The following is a 19,739-nucleotide window of genomic DNA, read 5'->3' on the forward strand; positions in this document are numbered from 1 at the left end:
AGTGCAGCCATGCAATGAAACCGTGTCCGAATTTAATATTACTATTCCAGGAAAACAGCATTAGAAAATTAAGAGGAAAGAATGCCGATGGTATGGTATACACATGTTTCAAGGTCGTATACATATACATTTTGTATACGCTGATTGATTGTATATAGTATAACGTCCCTCTAGAGAATCTCTCACTCGTAGACTCGTCGCCATTGCCGTTGAAGCGACATTTTGGCCTATACTCGGTGTTTCTAGCCATTGAGCAGGGAGGGATCTTTATCGTGCCACACCTGCTGTGACACTGGACCTCGGTTTTTGTGGTCTCATCTGAAGGACTTACGACAAGCAAGGGACACTGAGGACCTACGTGAGATTTCGTTCATGTAATACCATATAACACGAAACGTTCTTTAGCAAAATAGAGGCGGCGAATTCTTTGTTTGAAACTGTTTTGTTTCTGTTTATGATGTAAATCAAATATCCCTGAACCTTTCGTATGAAGTGATTTTATTTAAACATGTAAAACCAGCATATAGTGAAAGATGTAGTAAACTATTCCAAATATCGATCACAGCTAAACATGCGGCATTATATTATTGATCTTTGTTGTCAACATAAAAGTTATTACATGTAAGCCAGACAGTGTACTATTTTAAAGAAATAAATCACACGCTGCATGTTAGCTGCTTGAATTTCTTTTACAAAGTATAACTATTAAACCGTACAGACATTTATTCCCTAGCTAATATTAATATATTGTCCATGTAATAGTTTACATTTTCTATTTTACACATAGGGTTTTTATCTCAGTTTGAAATATCAATAGTATGCTACACTTTATATCGAGAAATATAAACAATGAAACGTCAAATTTTGTTACTGTCAAAATATGTAGATCTCATTTGATATTTCGTTAACGCAGTTGACAGCGGACAGACTTAATATACATATATCTAATGAAGGAATGCATATAATATGCACATCGCCGATAATAAAACTAACGAATTGGATCCAGAATCCCGAGACACCTGTAATTACCTGTGTGTGTATGAATACTTGTATATATGCATCAGGAATACACAACATGGAATTACAAAACCAGGCCACTCAACACACAATAAATCCAGAACTGAATGGGAATCACTGAAGCGTGGAGATTGTTGACAAACGTATAAATCCGCGAGTGTGGTTTACAGCATGAATTACAGATTAATTTTTTGTGCTTAAACCACACAGGTTAGGATGTGTATAAAATTCATTCTTTCCTGGTTGTTGTGTTTTGGATTTAAACAAGCATAACTAGAGAAAGACATCTGGGAGTGTAAGGAAGCGTGTCTGACATCAGACTAGGTCATATTTTCATTTTACCATGACGTAGCTGTATAAGTTTCTTTACATCCGGATAAAAATCATAGAAAAATGAAAAACTCGTTGAACTGGGTGTTGTTCATGATATGGACCCTTACATGTTTTCCGTCCTGTGTTACGTCGTCCAAACGTTGTTATTACTCTGATGGTCAGATTCGAGGATATTGCCATGACCAGACCTTTTCAGAACCAGGACATGTCCGTTTTGCAGTGATGGTAGGGATTCACGAACCACGTGATGGACACTACTGCGGTGACATATCCCCCAGTGGTGTCCAGACTGCTATGGCAGTCAAATGGATCGTGGATATTCTGAACGGAGCAGGGACATTTCCCAACGCATTTGTACCTGGCATTAAAATAGGTCTGTATTAAAAAGAAATTTAGAAACCTGCTTTTAAATGATTTATGTACTTCTGCATACATTCGGTACAACATGTTTCATTGAACATATTGTTATTGATTTAAGTTGTGGTGCTATTGACTATTCAAATACAGGTGGTTGATAGATAATGTCAACAGCAAAATGAAATATTCGAAAGTAACTAGCATGAAATTTGCTCTCACTCTCTCTTAATGTCCATTTCTGAAAGATTAAACCGTTTCACATTCATAATTCTTTAACTAACAAAGTCCATAATAAATCTTAGCTAGATTTGAAAGAATACATGCCAGTCCCTTTTCCAAGAAGTAATGGATGATATATGTATTCATATTAACTCTCTTAATATTGAATGTCGATAACCAACTGATATGGAATACATTTTTATATACAGGTATTATGTAGGAGAAGCAATTTTCTGAACTGCACGTATCGATTTTAGGACTATGTGTAAATTACTTAAAATCGGCGACTAACCCATGTCATCCGACCCCCCGAGTATATAAAACCGTCTGGTTACTGATCTTTAACTATTTCAGGAATGTCCCCTCATTCATAAAAAAGTTACTGGGGTGTAATAATTGAAGGTCATTCTGTCATCAAATAAGTTCGCTAGTCCGAAATGTTTAATCCCTTTCTCTTCCAGAGAAGACCAAGAATGAATGTAAATGAAAATTAGATAAACGTAAATAAAAAAGAAAACTGTGGCCAGAAAGAGGCGTGTCTTGAATTTTTAAATACAATTTTGCATTTTGCATTCATTAACATATTTGCTGCAAGTTTAAAGCAATTACAATTTACACATTCAGCTGGGTAATATGCGAAATGATTGGTTTATTAATGCCTGAAAAACAAAAACAAATATTACATCCAGTAGCGGCCTACAACAATCTTTTTAATGAACCGTCATTGTTTCAGCATTCCGATGAATTCCATATTGTTTGAATTAGCTGAAGTGCATGTAAATGTAGGTATAATAAAAATGCATATCTGCTACGATTTGATTTTCAATCTTTACTCAGACAAGTGCAGTAAATATCACTGTGTTTCCGCTGATTATTCTATAGTCATATGTCACCTGTCATCCACTTGTTTTAACCATTAGGGATTAAAGCACAAAATAAACCTTTATAAAATCATTAAATTTCAATGTCACTGGCAATCATTTACTAAACAGAAACACAAATCTCGATTTAACAGTTAACTGTCAACTCACATTAATCTTATATTTGATTTTACAATCTAAAAGTGAAATATGTTCATTTAACCGGTTTATTTCATCATATAATCCAAAAAGTAAAATAAATTCATTTGACCGATATTCTATTGTATACAAGAAACAAATGTTCTCCTTTCTGACATTGAAAGTGTTACAAGGGTCACCTTGAAATGACCTGAAAACAAACACGATAGCTAAAAGAAATAAAATGATACCATTTATTGTATGGTATCTACGGTAAGAATGGTAATGTTCTTTTTAAACGACCTTACAATTCAAAAATGGAAATGAGGCGAAAGATCAGTAGTAAATTAGGCTTATTGTAGACACATGTATCAAGCTCTCTGTGATTGCGTTCGCAGATTTGAAATCAGTTTGCTTCAGTTTTATTTCCAAACATATATATCAAATTAAGGTGGAATGAATGAACTTTGTTTTGACTTCTCAACTTGTAATATACACACCAACAAGCAAATCATAAAACTTACAAGCTACAAAACTGTACATTGCTCTAAAAGAAAATATAGGACAAATCAGATATTTGTCCCAATGTTTCCTCAGAGAGTTAGAGCGCTGCAGCTTTAAATTTGCATTATCATCATTTTTGCAGTGATGATATATGGTACTGTTGGTTTACTGATACTTGCGTGTGACACTGAAAATAAGATCTTCAAGAAAGTATTAAAATGTTTCTAACTTTGTCTGAATATGAAGAGGTACATGTATTTCTACAATATATAAATGCAAAGAAAAATATAATAAACCAAAATCTATCAAACTATGTGCATATAAAATGTATAATGTCTTAGAAGCAATGCATCTGCAGAACGTGAAACAAATGCTATTCGTTGATTAAGTTCGCGTTAGATTTGTTCAACAAAACCCCACAATGGCTGTATAACACAGGAGGTTGTTTTCTCATTAGATTCTTTTTATTACATGTATATGTAAGACGATCAATTTCTAATGATATTGTAAAGTCTTGTAATACAATAACGTTTATCAATTGTGTAGGGATTTCCATTTTACTACTAGTGTACTAGAAACAGATGCAGATGAAGTAGGAGAAACAATGCATTTTGGGATAATTTACAAAATTTGTTTTTATAGTAATCTTTTTAACAATTATTTTGAGAGAGGTTATAAAAACAAGAAAGGATAGGGGTAACCCCATACCCATAATATTTGATTTACAATTTACATGAAATTCAATATAGCGACAATAATAGCTTTAAATCTTATTCATGTCATGAAAGAGGCAACCTTGTTCATTAGAGGCCATGAGAAGTAGTGCTGACCTAATGATCCAATGTTTAGAGGATGATTCCATCAGTTTTGAGACTACTGAGAAACATAATTTAAACCTTATAAAAATGGATGCAATTTTATTTAAATCAAAGTCCAATATACTCGCTTGATTGTTTTGTCCTTCGGAATATGATCATATTTTAGTTTAAATGTACGGATTTAGCGAAACTACGGAATATGATCATATTTTAGTTTATATGTGCAGATTTAGCGAAACTTCGGAATATGATCATATTTTAGTTTATATGTGCAGATTTAGCGAAACTAAATGCATATTTCATTCCAATCATTCCGCGTGACCGATATTATTTCAAAACACACACGCCCGCGCACACACCCACGTCTGATAGCTTAACGTACACCTTCGATACATAATAATGATATGTATGAATAAAACATAATAACGATTAAGATTATTCTAAGATATATGATTATGTAATTTGATACATGCATTTAATCGTGGGATAGACTGAGGAGGTAGCAGCCGTACGAATATGTTTTTTTTTTTATTTCTTTCTTTTCAAAAGAAAAAGATATACTTTTGTTTCATTTACTTTCAAAATGATTACTTTCACGTAATACCTACATTCATCGATGATCGTAACATATCTTTCTAGTGCAATATTTTGTGACTCGGACCCGAATCCAGTAGATAGTGTCAAAAGTGTGTACGTATCGAATATATCAATACGCCAGGACTTCATGAGGAAGAAAATTATCTAAACCAAGCACTCCCAGGGTCAAGCGTAACATCAAACGTACTTCTGAAATAACCTTTATTATTAAATCCGTGAAACTTTCACGATACTGCCTTATCCCTATGGTTCCGCTTCTCTTTTGTCACACCTGCTCCTTGCTACTCGTACAGGTATCGAGACATTTAATTTCATTTAAATACGAACACTCGAAAATATGTTTTGAAAGTGTTGCATGACATTTTCTATTCCACCATTACTATATACCGTAGTCGTAAATTATAGCCAACATGGAAACTGAAATTGATACGAAAAGAAAACACAGATTCCCTGAAGCATGACGGACAGACCCTCTTCTTCATGTAATTAAAATTTTGTTTGTTGATTTGAATGGGACATTTCAGAATTTGTCACTCGCGTAGAGACGTTGACGTCACCAGTAATAAGTAAGGAATTTTGAACTCGCCATTATCTATTTAGTTTCTTGCTAGTAGTATGACATTTCCCATGTTTTTGCCTTCGATATCATTACCATTTGAAATGATAGCCATTTCCTCCTCGTGGGAATCCGGGTTAGAATAGGTCCTTAGTACCCTTCCTTGTAGTACGGGGCGACTACATGGGGCGATTCTTCGGATGGGCCCGTAAAAGTTAGATCCAGTGTCACAGCAGGTGTTGCACGATAAAGATCCCTTCCTGCTAAAAGGTCGTAAGAGCCGAGCATAGGCCTAAATTTTGCAGCCCTTCACCGGCAATGGTGACCTCCAGATGAGTGAAAAATCATGAAACAATATACAACGAACCAGCCAACCAACGAACCAAGTGAATGTGAACAATGTCCGTATCAATTTATTTTAACGACAAAAATGATTGATTGATTGATTGTATTTTCTCTCGAGAATTTTTCACTCATATGGAGACGTTACCAATACCGGCGAAGGGCTTCAAATTTAGGCCTATGCTAGGCGCTTACGGCCATTGAGCAGTGCGGATTCTTTAGTGTGTCACACCTACTGTGACACGGGACATCCGTTTTTTAAGGTCATCCCCGAGGACCCGTGACATTCACACCTAATGCCGAGCATTAGTCCGACAAAAATGAAAGTAAAGTGTAAAAAAAAAATAAATAAATAACCCGTACATGTGAATTTTATTTTTCAAAATTAATGAGGGTACATGTATATGATCCTTTCATGCTCATACTTTTCATGTATTTTCAAAAAAGGAAATTTATTTCTTGAATACCCATGGTTTGATCATTATTGGAAAATACAGCACCAATGATGTAAACACGTTTTTCTGGTTTAAAAAAAATCATAAAGTCAATTGAAGTAATCACAGAAAAGAGTCGACATGGCCGACCAATAAAACGTTTCCTATTCATGCACAAACATTTTTCTCAAACTCTGTGTAGCTATTTATTTATCCTTCTGATTGTTTCTAGTTTTAATACCATCGTTCCTAATCCAATACCACATATACCGCATCAACTTGACGATGGGATGTAGAATATGATGGAACACTTTCAACCCTTAAATCTCTTTCTCAGGTTTCGATGTCTATGATGACTGTGGAATTGTGTCACGTGCCACGGATGGCGTGTCGGAGCTGGTCCCCAACACAGATTCGAAGATACCAATGACTTGTACCGCGCAGTGTGATGAACAACAGCCACCATTTTTAGGTATGCCAATAAATTCGGACAGAAAGACATACCGGTTCACAAATGGGAAAGATGAAAAATAGGGAACATTTGCCTGGACAAACTCTCAAACTTCTTTAACGTGACAGAGACCAAAAGTACAAGTGCTCTTTAATAGTACTGTACCTTTCATCAGGGAATGCTTTCCCTCCTACTCATCTCGTACCACCTCTGGCGTGTCCAGGTTTCCGTGTTTGCTCTACTCTTGATATTGTACTCTTTATAGGGATCATGAGATTGATCACTGTTCATTATCTTCACGTTTTCATTGACATAACGTTTGTGTAACAAAGAAAAAAATCTCCATTCGTTAACTTCCTAGCTTTGATCTTGATTATCTCAAACTTGCAATGAACAAGTCTTCCGTTCAATTCACTCTTTTTTATATACATGCGCTTATACGAAACATATAACATAAGAAAATGTGATACAAGTGTTTTATTTTCGACGATATTGTCAGGACTGCTGAGTTCTAGCACACCAGAAGCCACGTCAGCCACACTATCTGTACTTCCTCCAGCCATTACAGGAGTGACCTCACGATCATCGTACAATGAAAGGAATGACAGGCGACATACATTTACAACATCCGAAGAAGAAGAAGTCGAGGTATTTTTAGAAGAAAAAAAAAAAAGAAAAGGAAAAAAAAAAAACCCACAAAAAACCAAATAACAAAGCTATTGCCAATAGAAAGAAATATGCAATAAAATTATTTCGTAGTGAAGATTTTAGAAACTTGTAAAAAAATATTTGACGTGTTTCATAACGATTGTTAGGCCGTTCTTAGCACACAGATTTTGATTACGGATTACACCGTTTATCTGATCAAGATATAGGGCTCATGGCGGGTGTGACCGATCGGCAGGGGGGGGGGGGGGGTACTCATACTAGTCACCTGATCCTACCTCTGGTATATCCAGGGGTCCGTGTTTGCCTAACTCTATTTTGTATTCCTTTTAGGAGTTATGAGATTGATCACTCTTCGTTCTCTTCACCTTATCTTGACATGAATAGACATTCTTTCAGGCTTTTAAAAGAACTATACAAATAAATGATGAGACATATTTCTTACAGCATAGTTGGTTATCTTCCATTTAAATGCAAAACAGTCTCTAAAGGGAATCAAAATCCCCAGTTAAATTACATGTAATAACTATTCAAAGCATTCGAAAGGTCGTGTTCGATAACAAGATATCTTACGACAAACATGCAAGATTCTAAATTATACAAAAACAGTTTTACGTGCTTTAAGTTACATTGGAAACATCTGTGCGAATAAAAATGATAATGGTACACGCATAACTAGATAAGAAAAATCATTAAAATGTAAAACCAATAGAGTGCTTCTTATAATGCAAGTTTTAAATAATCCGAGTTATTTGTGTCAAGAAATATGTTGTACTCGGCAAGGCGATAAAAGAATTAAATTTTATTGAATTCTTTTAATTTATAATCGAGCAAATCTATTGACTTTGAAAATATGGATACTTGTGTATTGTCACAGCAATCCATGGTTATATATAGAAAAGAAAACGTCAACAGTTTTGAAGACATATGTATTTTGTAGCTTGGTTATGAAGATGAAAAGGCTCGTGATCTCCATAATTTTCCCCGGTACAAGTACATTGCTTTTTATTCAAAGATACGTTTTTATTATCTTGTAAATGCTGAATTTCCGTTTTGCTAAATATCTTATTCTTCAGTTTAAGTTGGAGATTTCCATTCTGTTACAATCGTCGATACAAACCACACAAATTCAAACTGAACATCTATCCCATTCTAAAAGGCAAAATTGTACTATCCTTCACAAAAAACTGTCAAAAATGAAATAAGTATCTTTATATTTCTTATGTGTATGGTTTAATACCAATTTATTGTCAATGTGTCACAATAAGATTTTTTGAATATCATGAAACTATATGTTGAATGTAATAAAAGTATTGACGTAGTCTTTAGTTTCATTTAACTGATATTTTCAGGGAATTTTTAAGCTGATGGAACATCTTAAATGGTCTATGATAGCTGTTGTATACACAGATGATCAACTCGGCGTAAAGATGTACAACGCGCTTCTTCATCATTCTAAACGATCTGGAATATGCTTGACGTACACGTCTGTTTTAAAGGAGAGGGAGTTGTCCGAATCGAGTGGGAAAGAACAACTTGAATCAATCATAGAAAATCTAGAGAATAAACAGAAAAAATTAACCCAAGAAAAGTTAGGCGTGGTGTTCCTTGCAAATACGAAAACAGCAAAACTCTTGTTTCAGTATGTCATAGATCGTGAAACCAACGTCATTGTCCACAAACTTCAGTGGGTGTTACCCTCAAATATTCACCTGGATTACAATTTTAAAAGTATCCTTACTCAACAGAGTGCTCCAAGAGTAATTTTTGTAGAAAAACATCATAGATTGTTGACCTCGTTTAAAGAATTCTTCGTAAATGAATTGACAAATTCAGTAAAATATAGCGAACCCGTCAAGTCGTATTTGGATCAATATGAAATGCAGATGCTAGATCGCACTGATACAAGCAAAAGTGACCTGTTGGAGGTGTTTAGACAAACGGAAAGTGTGTTTCCCACCGTTACCGCCATCATGATGTTTGCTGCTTCTCTTCGAAAGATTCAGCGAGACCTGTGTAATGTTCAAAGCAACCTGTGTCCGGTGTTGCATTCCAATTTAACTGAAGAAATGCTTCGGTTGGATTCCTCGTATTTTCAAGACATAGACAGTTCTAGTGCTTTTCCAGATGATTTGAAAAATATAACTTTAACAAATGACAGTTTTTCGATCTCTTTCAAGAACATGCATGGTCTTAGATTCTCAATATTTGAGCCATCCGACCAAACACTTCAAATGGTATCAACCTTACAAATATTATGCCAATAATTCCTGCCATTCCATTATAGACTAGTAAAAGCAATATATTTTTTTAATATGTACATGTAGAAGACAAACTTTTTAAAACATAATTTTTACGTAATAATTTGAAAACATTGGTGCCGTATAACTTTTTACATTATGACCCCTGGGTCGAGGCCTCTGCTGGTGGACTGTTGGTCTCCGAGGGTCTCTATAGCCCAGTAGTTAAGTACTTCGGATCTACATACGGATGTATATTTAATTGCTGTGATAAAATTTAAAAATTGATTTCAAAATTAAGGATTATGTCCCTCATGCATAGCTCTTATCCTTAGACGAATTTGACTCCACTTTTTGGCACTCTGATTTCCCCTAAAATAGCTCTAGCAAGTTTATTGTTATTTCGGATTTCAAACATTTCGGTTGAGCATCACTGAAGAAACATTATTTGATGAAATGCGCATCTGGTGCATCAAAATTGGTACCGTATAAGTTTTACATGATTGAAAACATTAAGTAAATACTGACAAAACTTACATGTATCTAGCGAACGAAATTGATACTTTCCCGACTAGACTTTAATAGTCAGCAGCATTGTACAAAAATAGGCATACCATAGCATAAAAACATCACATTTTAGATATTAAAACTATAAAGTATCCATTGCAATTATACTGTTCAAAATATAAAACCCCAGAGAAAAACGTAGAAAGAAATAACAAAATTACATTAGTAATTTCTAATTTTCTATCTCTTGATCATTGTTGTAAATCAACGTATAAAATTATTGCAGTAGTTTGAAATATTTCAATAACGGTAAATCAAAATATCAATGTCCTACATTGGTAGGTCAATCAAAAGTTTTTCGTACTTTGTTTTGTTCAATTATTTTCTAAAGTAAGTAAAATCCTATAAAGAAACTATTAAAGGTTAGTTTTCATTTAATTAAGTTTTTTTTATGTCATAAATCAAAGTTTTTACTATCTATGAAATATTAGATAACTATAGCTTTGTATAGGAATTTTTAATGTGGAATGTTGAAGATTTTATGATATAGAAATTTAATTCATCTTAGATATTGAAGAGAAAAGCAGATGATAAAAATCACCCCCCCCCCCAAAAATAATTAAAAATGGCATGGCATTCTGAAATGACCTAATGTTGAGATTTATCAATTAAATGTTTTACAATTTGCTTAAAAGATTTCCAAATAACTTATTTTGTTTATGTTTTGCAGCTGGCAAGTCTTGAGACTGGTGAACTCATTATACACGACCAATCCAAGTCACGGGATCTCACCTCGGAATGCAAATCGACGTGTGAAGAATGTTGGAACACAGAGGACATTAAATTTGCCTATATTCCAGGAGACGTTTTACTTCTGGGAATTTTTTCACTGCGGGAAGACGGAGCCACTTCCGCCACAGATTCAGCAAACAAATATAACTGTGGTGCTTTCCGGGACTCTTACGCACCCCTCACCGTTTCTGCGTTTCTTCATTCGATTACAAACTTACAACAGCAAACTCTTGCAGGAGTAACGGTTGGTGGAATCGCCTTAGATGACTGTTATAATCCCCTCAGTATCTCATACCTCTTATCTGAACTATTCACTGGAAAACGTTCCTTGTTGGACCAAAATACAGGAGAGAAGATCGATTTTAGTAAAGTTATTGCAGTGATAGGTGCCCTCTCTAGTAAAGTAACTCAAATTATAGCCGATCAGCTGACTTCACTGGATATTCCACTGGTATCTTACGGAGCTTCGTCCGCTTCGTTAGATGACAGAATTCGATACCCTTTGTTCTTGAGGACAGTGCCCAGCGATGATTTTCAAGTTCAGGGATTGGTAGATCTCCTAGAAAAACTCAAATTTAGTCACGTGGGAGTGATTTACCTCGATGACGCCTATGGTCGAAGTGCAAAACAGTCCTTCTTGACTATGACTGAATACAAAAAGATTTGCATCGAAGAACCACTACCTATTACGGAAGATTTTACACCTCAACAAATTCAGAGCATTATCGACAAACTAATCGAACAAAGAGGTATTACAAATATCGTTTAGTACATATATACGTGTATGATTTTCTCCACTTAACATTTAACATCTCTATAATGATTAATACTGAAATTTACGGTTTCAAAAATACATGCGTAAAACATTAAATTCTTAGTTGGTTTATGTCTACATCTTTCTGGCCCAGTGGGACTTGGGATTGATATGAAATATGAGGTTCTCATGAATGTTCTGTATAATTGTAAAACGATGTTTAACTTTTCCCCAAACATACATTTAAGAATGTTGTTTTGTCAATTATTGCACTTAAGTATAGATAAGAGTGCTTAAGATTTAAGTACACCGTGAAACTATATAATATACTATTAAATAAAATCTTAGATCTCATCTTAATATATTCGTGCTAATTGTATACATTTGGATTCCATAGAATATATGACCTTAGTAAATCAACACTGTAGAAATTCATGAAATATGTGAGGTGAATATGATCATGTTAAAAGTATAAGGTATTTGGTTTTTAACGGTATGGATTTGATATAACAGTTTAGGTTTTTTGCATATAAAAATAACATTAGAATTTCAACACAAACATGTAATTATTCTGTCAAGAAACTGAAATGAGCTCGCATATTTCCATTGCCTCAGATATCAATGTGCATTTTCGTCATAGAAAGGTTGCCTAAGGTAGAAAAACAGTTTAGTCATTCTCGGGTTTAAATATTTGAACTCATAATGGACGATTCAGATCGTCATCACTAAGTTACGTAGTGGAATCCGTATAAATAACGGTGGGTACAGCGAGAATGTAATAAAAAAAATCCGAGTCATAATTCCTTAGAAAGATATTTATTTGTTTCGATATTTTTTTCATTATCATGTCGAGACGCCACCAGCTTTCAGCGAAGTGCTAAAAGATTTTACCTTAAGTATGCCGCTTAGGACCGTAGCAATGAGGGTTCTTTGTTATGGTCTTGATTGTAAGGTGTTATCCAAAATAACCTCGACTTTGCCGACGCAACAATCACTAACTAATTTTACGTCTTAGATTTAACGCAATCAAGGTACAAGCAGCTCTCTAACCTTCAGCTCACAAGGCGAACTCTCTAAGAACTGAACCACATCGACTTGTTCCTAGAAAAAAAGTAAATCATATGGGCAATCTATATTTGTAGACATTGTCAATGTTCTCGATTTAAAGACGGGGATTTTCTTCTGTTGATGATAATTTTTATAACTAGTCTTCTTGCAGAGTGCAAATGGTAGTACGTGTATATATATATATCAACGAAATAAATGGTCAAGTATTGCATTGATATTCCGTCCACTATGTAAGCAATTTATTATATCATTCCAATTATATCTAAAATCAAATTATGAGAAAAAAGACATTTTGTGTTCAAGAAATTCTTAAGTTATATATAATGCAATTTTCGGAAACTTAAGGCTTCTTAAAGGTAGGGAAATTAATCGTTCATCCCAATGTGATGCATCTTTATGAGTTGTTTTGTGTTGTAGTGAAGGTGGTTCTCTACATCGGAATTGATACCGTTTCGGAGAAGTTGTTGGACAATCTTCAGTCAATGACTGCAACTAATCACTTCACATTTGTGGCCAGTGAAGGCTGGGGAACGAACACACGGATTTTAGCTGGGGACAAGGGTAAGGCAGCAGCAGGAACATTGGTTTTCGTGACAAACAATAGCTTCTATATGGATGATTCTTTTAAACGTTATCTGGAAAACATAACTTCGTCGTCGAGATCCCATAATCCATGGTTGAATCACTTCTGGGAAATGGCTCTTGAATGTGATTTTCCAGGATCATTTCATAAACGATATACCCAATCTTGCAGCAGCGAAACACATTTTTCACAAAGCCAAGTTGAGAATTTTTCCTCCGCCCAAAGAGGCGTCCATGTGCACCATGCTGCCTTTGCCATCGAAAAAGCTTATGTTCAAGTAATGAACGACCCAATATGTCAACATTTTCGAAGGCGAGAATGTGCCAACAAATTTGTAACTGCCATCAAATCAACAGAGCTAATAGCTAGTAATGGTCAAAGAATCAAAGTGTTTAAGGATGACGGTAATGGGTTCATGGGGTTCACAGTTTATAACATCCAGCCAGATGGCCAGGATGCATACAATTACGTGAAGGTAAGAATTTGTAATGTGTTCAACAGAAATAATGAGACTTGAAGAGACACTATAACTCATTTGCGCAAAAAAAAAAAAAGAACTGACGAATTTGCAACTTTTTCAAATGTTGCTGCAAAGTTGAATGTATGTATTTTGCAAAATTATAATGTATTTGTAAACTTGACAATCCTGGTTTCATCACAAAAATTAATATTTTTGATGCACCATACAGAAAACATTGGATCTCCTCCTTTCGGTATTGAGAAAAATGTGTGCAGGGGGTAAACATTGCAGAATGGCGTTCAGTGAGTAAGCGAGCGATAAGTAGACCCATAATTTTCGAATAAAAATAGAACGAAAACAAATCCATGCGCGAACTAAGATCTCTTCAAATTGTTCAAAATTGTTATCATTCAGATGGTATCTATCATTTGATGGATAAGTGTTTTATAAAACACATACTTAGAAGTGGTGAATGATCTGTAGTGTCTCTTTAATTTGATATATTTTGGTCATTGATAAAAATGTCTTATACCAATATTTACGTACATATCAGTAATACATACAGTTGTATATCAAATCTTCAAAACCAATACTAGATAATCATGCGCATATTTTCTTTTTCAGTAACCGGAAACATTTGCAACTCTTGTTCGCAGAGCTCTGTGTCTGAGACAGTTCATTAATGCTAACAAACTTTGAGAATTAATTCTTATTTCAGGTCGGTTCCTATTCATCCACAAACAGCGAAAAACTAACGTTAAACGTGTCAAATATATTGACCTACAAGGAAGGTAGTCCACCCATCCGTGTGAATATGAATGATCTAGGAGCAACATGTGAAACCGCCAGATCCTCTAGAGCCCACTGCCTCTCAGTGTGTCCATATACATCTACCGTGCCTCCTACCACATCTGCTCCCAAAACATCTTCACCTGACACCCAGACATCAGACAACAGCACTTTGTTAAACATAGTCCTCGCCGTTATGAGTGGTGTTTTCTTGATCGTTCTCATCTTTCTTGCTGTAATGATGTGTAGACAGCAAAGAATGGCAAACGCCTTTCAAAATAAAGGAATTACAAGTAAGTAGTTTCATAGGTAATCCAAAATCACAATGTTATAACCATTGACTTTTTATGAATTAAAATTTAGAAACTGTTATAACATGGCGATTACACCTCAAGGTACATCCGCAATATTCTTAATCTTATCAATTTTCATAAGTGTTATTTAATTAAAAAATAACGATAAATCTTAACGAATATTGTATCATTTGAAGACGATTTTCTTAATTCAAATATTTTTTTTAAAAATCAGATGTTTCACTATTTAGTGATTGTTCTTAATCAGCACTGTGATCTCACTTTACAACGATTAACTTTCGAAATCGTTAGAATTTCAAAATGAAATCAAACTGTCGAAAGTTTAATGATAGAAGGCAACCCGGAACACTACATGTTATAAACATTCAATAATGGCAGGCTTTATTTGTTCAAAGTCTAAATCAGAAAAAAATGATTTTACAGTTCCTGGTCCCGAGGAGAACAACTTTGAAATATATGATGAGCCTTACAGAGAAAAACGAATGCGTACCACGTCTTTTGAACAGAATGAACATGTCAATTCATCGACAAGTGGAGTTGCATCTATGAGATCAGGCCATTCAAATTCCCGAAACTTTTCAAATGGTACGCAAAATAGCATTAAAACACCGATTAAGTATTCTGATGTCTTGCAATTAGAAGTACCAACTATTAACACTCTGAAATACGGATCGCGTGCTTCAGTTGCTACATATCTGGATCCTGCTAATTCTGATATTCCAAAGATTCAGATCACTCGGGATGACTCCAATTTCCAAAACTACGGGAAAGCTGTATCTGATCAGATTGAAAGAACTCGTTCTGCTGATGACCTGCAAGACTCAGATCCAAAACTTAACTATATTCAAGCCAAAGATCTTGACATAGAAGACGAAGAAGAACTTGTGGAGCAAGGCTCTGATCTAAGTTACCAACATCGTGCAGTTTCACTAAATGACAATATGATGAGGGGATATCCGGCTATTTCCTCTCAACGACCCAATACTTTACCGGGTATTCCGTCTCGATCCGAACTGGTCGACCCCGGTCTGATGGATACGCCATCTTATTCCGCGCCTGTACCCCCAACGCATTTATCTCCTATGTATATAGACGCAGTTCACGACTCACAAGTAGTTGACCCATCCAATTATCCCAGTATACCTGTACAAATACAAGGTAATCCTAACAATACACAGCTTCTGATGGTTTCACCTGGGGCGTATGTTCCTTCCATGAGTTATCAAGGAATTCCGTCCTCAAGATTTCAACAAGTCTATATTCCAACCATCCATCCATCAAACATCGGTTATCAAATACCGGCAAATGTCACAGACATTCAACGTCCACGAGTTTCATCCCTTTCCGCTGGTGTCCCACATTCTGCAATAGTTCCACAAACGTATTTCCCTCAAGAGTTTCAAAGAGTCGGGACCCCTCAAAATGTTAATAGCTTAGTCTTACAAAACACTGAGCAGAACGAATTTGTGTCCAGCACTTTGCCAGTATACAGAAACAAAAGTAAAGACCAAAGAGAGCATTATCATTCAATGACGTCGATGCCTGACGTTATTTCTCATGAAAATGACGATGGTGCTGAAATCATGATATAGATGAAAAATTGATGATAAGTAATCAAATCAAAAAACATAAACAAGAAAAATATACCAGGGTATGCCATATTTTATATACACTCAAGAAGTATGTACTTGTATCGTTTGAGAAGTCTCATATCAGTTTCATATTGTTATTGTGACATTTCAGATTGTTTTCATTTTCATTTTGCCACCAACATTATCAATTTCTACACTTTAATTGTATTTTGAATGCTTTGTATAAAGAAAGATTTCGTACACGGAATACATTCTGTAGTATGGCAAAGTTTATTTTGTGTTCAGATTTCAATCAAGCATGTCCTGTTCCTTTTCACACCATGCTTTGTGTACTTGATGAATGATTATCCATATGATCCTTATGCAGAACAATTATAATGTTCAATACAATTTGACTATTTAAATTGTGTTTTTTGCTATTGTTGGGGAGGGGGATCTCGTGTTGTTAAACAAGGGTTCACGTTTTGGGAAAGGACATCACATGATTTCTTGTCGTGTATTGTTTATCTAGTAATGTATCGGAGTCACACCAGCTGCCGTACAACCAATGCTTCATAGCTCGTGTAAATACTCCAGGAAGTGCCACTGTTCCTTCAGAGCCCAAAAAATCATTCATATCAACCAAGACATTTGATAATTTGACTTGTAAATCTTCTAATGTTGTCTACGCTATTGAGTGTAACCTATGTGGCTTAATTCATGTTGGAGAAAGTAAGGGTTCACTTAATAAAAGATTATCGGGGCACATATTTCAAATAAATAATGGTGGTAACCAACTTCTTTACAAGCATTTTAATTCACCGGACCACTCTATCTTGTCCATGAAGGTAATAATTTTTGAAAAAAAATTACCATCACACAAACAATCCAACATTAAGTACCCTTTTCGTAGACAACGAGAAGATCACTGGATCAGGACCCTAGCTATAGGTACTGCATTTCCATATGGATGCAATGATAATGTATATGATGTGGGAAATTTGACTAGTCCACAAGGAAATAACGTGAATGTGATGGGACTCTTTCCTAATAATCAAAAACGGAAACATCTTGGACATCGTTCATATAAAATACCAAGTACATGTATCAATGATGTCACGTTTGATTCACTTTTACCTTACGTCAACAGACAATTAGGTCCTCATCATATTCGTACAAAACTTTACTCTGTTCCATTGAGAGTTTTACATACGTTATTTGAAGAAGCCACACCTAATCTATACTTGGATTTTTCAACACCTGAACGTAGACTGAACTCTATGATTATGGATGTTACCAATCAAAGGCTCTTTAAACCACCACGGGTCATGGATGATATTCGTTCCAAATCATGCTGCCAGTTCCTTAAGCTTTTTACAAGCAAATGAATAGATGCCGTCAACATAAGCAACATTCTTCGTCATAAAAGGGGTTCAGTCATGTATTCCAACTTATTTCAAGTTCAAGTCCACACCCAGTCTTTCCTACAAGTATACTACTATTGCATCCAAATTGTTCAATTATAAACAAACTTTACAGTGCCTCGATATAGACCATCTTATACTTAATCCACCTATGTGTTCTTGTTCTTCATCTTCTTTCAACTATAGTTCAGCTGGACATGTCATTACCGGTAATGTCGATATAGTTGAAAATGAGGACCTCAAATCACTTATTCAAAAAGGTTCTATATACAAAGAACCTCTGTCTTTCAATTGGTGACAGAAATTCATCTCTAATATGAATTCTGACGAGGATTATGCCAGACGATGGGCTAAAGATGACAGTAGGTGACTCACAAATTAATCCTTCAACCTGCGTTTGAAATCTTGGTGTCATGTTTCACTCCAAGATGGATATGGAGAAACAAGTGAACTCTGTCAGCAGATCTTGTTATGCACAGTTGCGGTAAATAGGCCACATCAGAAAATATTTAACAACAGAAGCAATTAAATCTCTTGTGAACTCCCGAGTTACATCAAGGTTAGATTAATGTAACGCTCTCCTGGTTGGTGTTCCAAAGAAAGACCCGAGCAAGCTCCAACATATTCAGAACACTGCCGCACGTCTCATATCCAGGACGTCTCGTTATAACCATATCACTCCAATACTAAGAGAACTACACAGGTTACTTGTGCAGTATAGGACACAATATAAGATACTTACTTATACTTACAAAGCCTTACATGATGAGTACCCAACTTATATCAAACGATTACTAGAGGTATATCAGCCTACCCGAAATCTTTGGTCTATAAAATAATCGGTCACTCTAGTTGTTCCAAAAAGTCGAACCGTTACGTACGGGGATCGGTGTTTCAGAACAATAGGTCCAAAACTGTGGAATGCCCTTCCAGAACATGTAAGGGACTGTAAAACACTGTATGCGTTCAAGAACTCACTGAAAACACATTTTTTTCCATCATGTTTTCCAGGATTAGTTTCTATCATTTCAGTCATTCGTGTTTGCTTGTTCAGTGCATTACGATTACCTTATCTGTTTTGAGTACCATTTTGTGATGTTTTATAAAAAAAAAATCTGTTTTAATGTATTATAACTGAGACATTATATGCTGTGCGTGCGTGTGTGTATTTCATTATCATTTTAATACACCCTGAAACTGATGTTTATTCTTATCTAGCGTATTTATGGTATCTTGTGTTTTCATGTTTTATATGTACAATCAGCATAGGTACAGCTTCGGACTGTTTACATGTGACAACGCCTTTTATATAATTGCTTTTTAATGTTTTATTTATTTTCTATGTATTATGTGTATAACATTCTGTTGTAAGGTATACAGTGTATATGCATTGTAAAGCATCTTTGAGCGTACATAGTGTAGGAAAAGGATGCTATATAAATATGGTATTATCATTATTATTATTAAATATGAAAAAAAGGTGAACTTGATACATTGTCAGAATGGATTAAAAGTATAAGAGGAATATTAAAATCCCTCATTAGAAATATTAAAACAAAAGTACGTACCATCTATCCTTCTGTGTTTAGTAAACCAGAATTGATAAAAGAATTAGATAGGTTACATAAGGAATATGTTTTGGTTCCAGCTGACAAAGCTTGTAAGAACATTATCTTTGTTTGTAAGGATCATTATTACAAGTGTATTTTAAACGAACTTGGCATTAATTCCACTTTTGGTAATCGTGCTTGTACTTCAACTGCCCTTTCAAAAGATGAAAATTTTCAAAACCATGCCTCAGTTTCAGACACATTTCATATCCAAGTCAATGGGTCGGATGAATATGAGTTACCGTACTGATACTGGATTCCTAAACTACATAAACACCCTTACAGAGATACATTGCTGGATCCAGTAAGTGCTCCATCAAACCCCTATCTTTGCT

General features: G+C 35.1%; 1 protein-coding gene across 2 annotated transcripts; it reads left to right on the forward strand.

The window, feature by feature from the left end:
* Positions 1-1,169: 1,169 nt before the first annotated feature.
* LOC130048357 (uncharacterized) lies at positions 1,170-16,795 on the forward strand. 2 transcript variants are annotated; one of them, XM_056144979.1, is made up of 8 exons: positions 1,170-1,723; positions 6,513-6,647; positions 7,126-7,274; positions 8,645-9,529; positions 10,770-11,580; positions 13,071-13,711; positions 14,415-14,778; positions 15,223-16,795. In XM_056144979.1, exons 1-8 carry the CDS (start codon positions 1,411-1,413, stop codon positions 16,389-16,391), a joined length of 4,467 nt encoding a protein of 1,488 aa, XP_056000954.1. In that variant the 5' UTR covers positions 1,170-1,410; the 3' UTR covers positions 16,392-16,795. The 2 variants fall into 2 exon arrangements, with proteins under 2 accessions (XP_056000954.1, XP_056000955.1); XM_056144980.1 differs by lacking the exon at positions 8,645-9,529 and having other exon boundaries at positions 1,214-1,723.
* Positions 16,796-19,739: the final 2,944 nt, after the last annotated feature.

This window comes from Ostrea edulis, chromosome 7, assembly GCF_947568905.1.
Source record: "Ostrea edulis chromosome 7, xbOstEdul1.1, whole genome shotgun sequence".
Classification (NCBI taxonomy): Eukaryota; Metazoa; Mollusca; class Bivalvia; order Ostreida; family Ostreidae; genus Ostrea; species Ostrea edulis.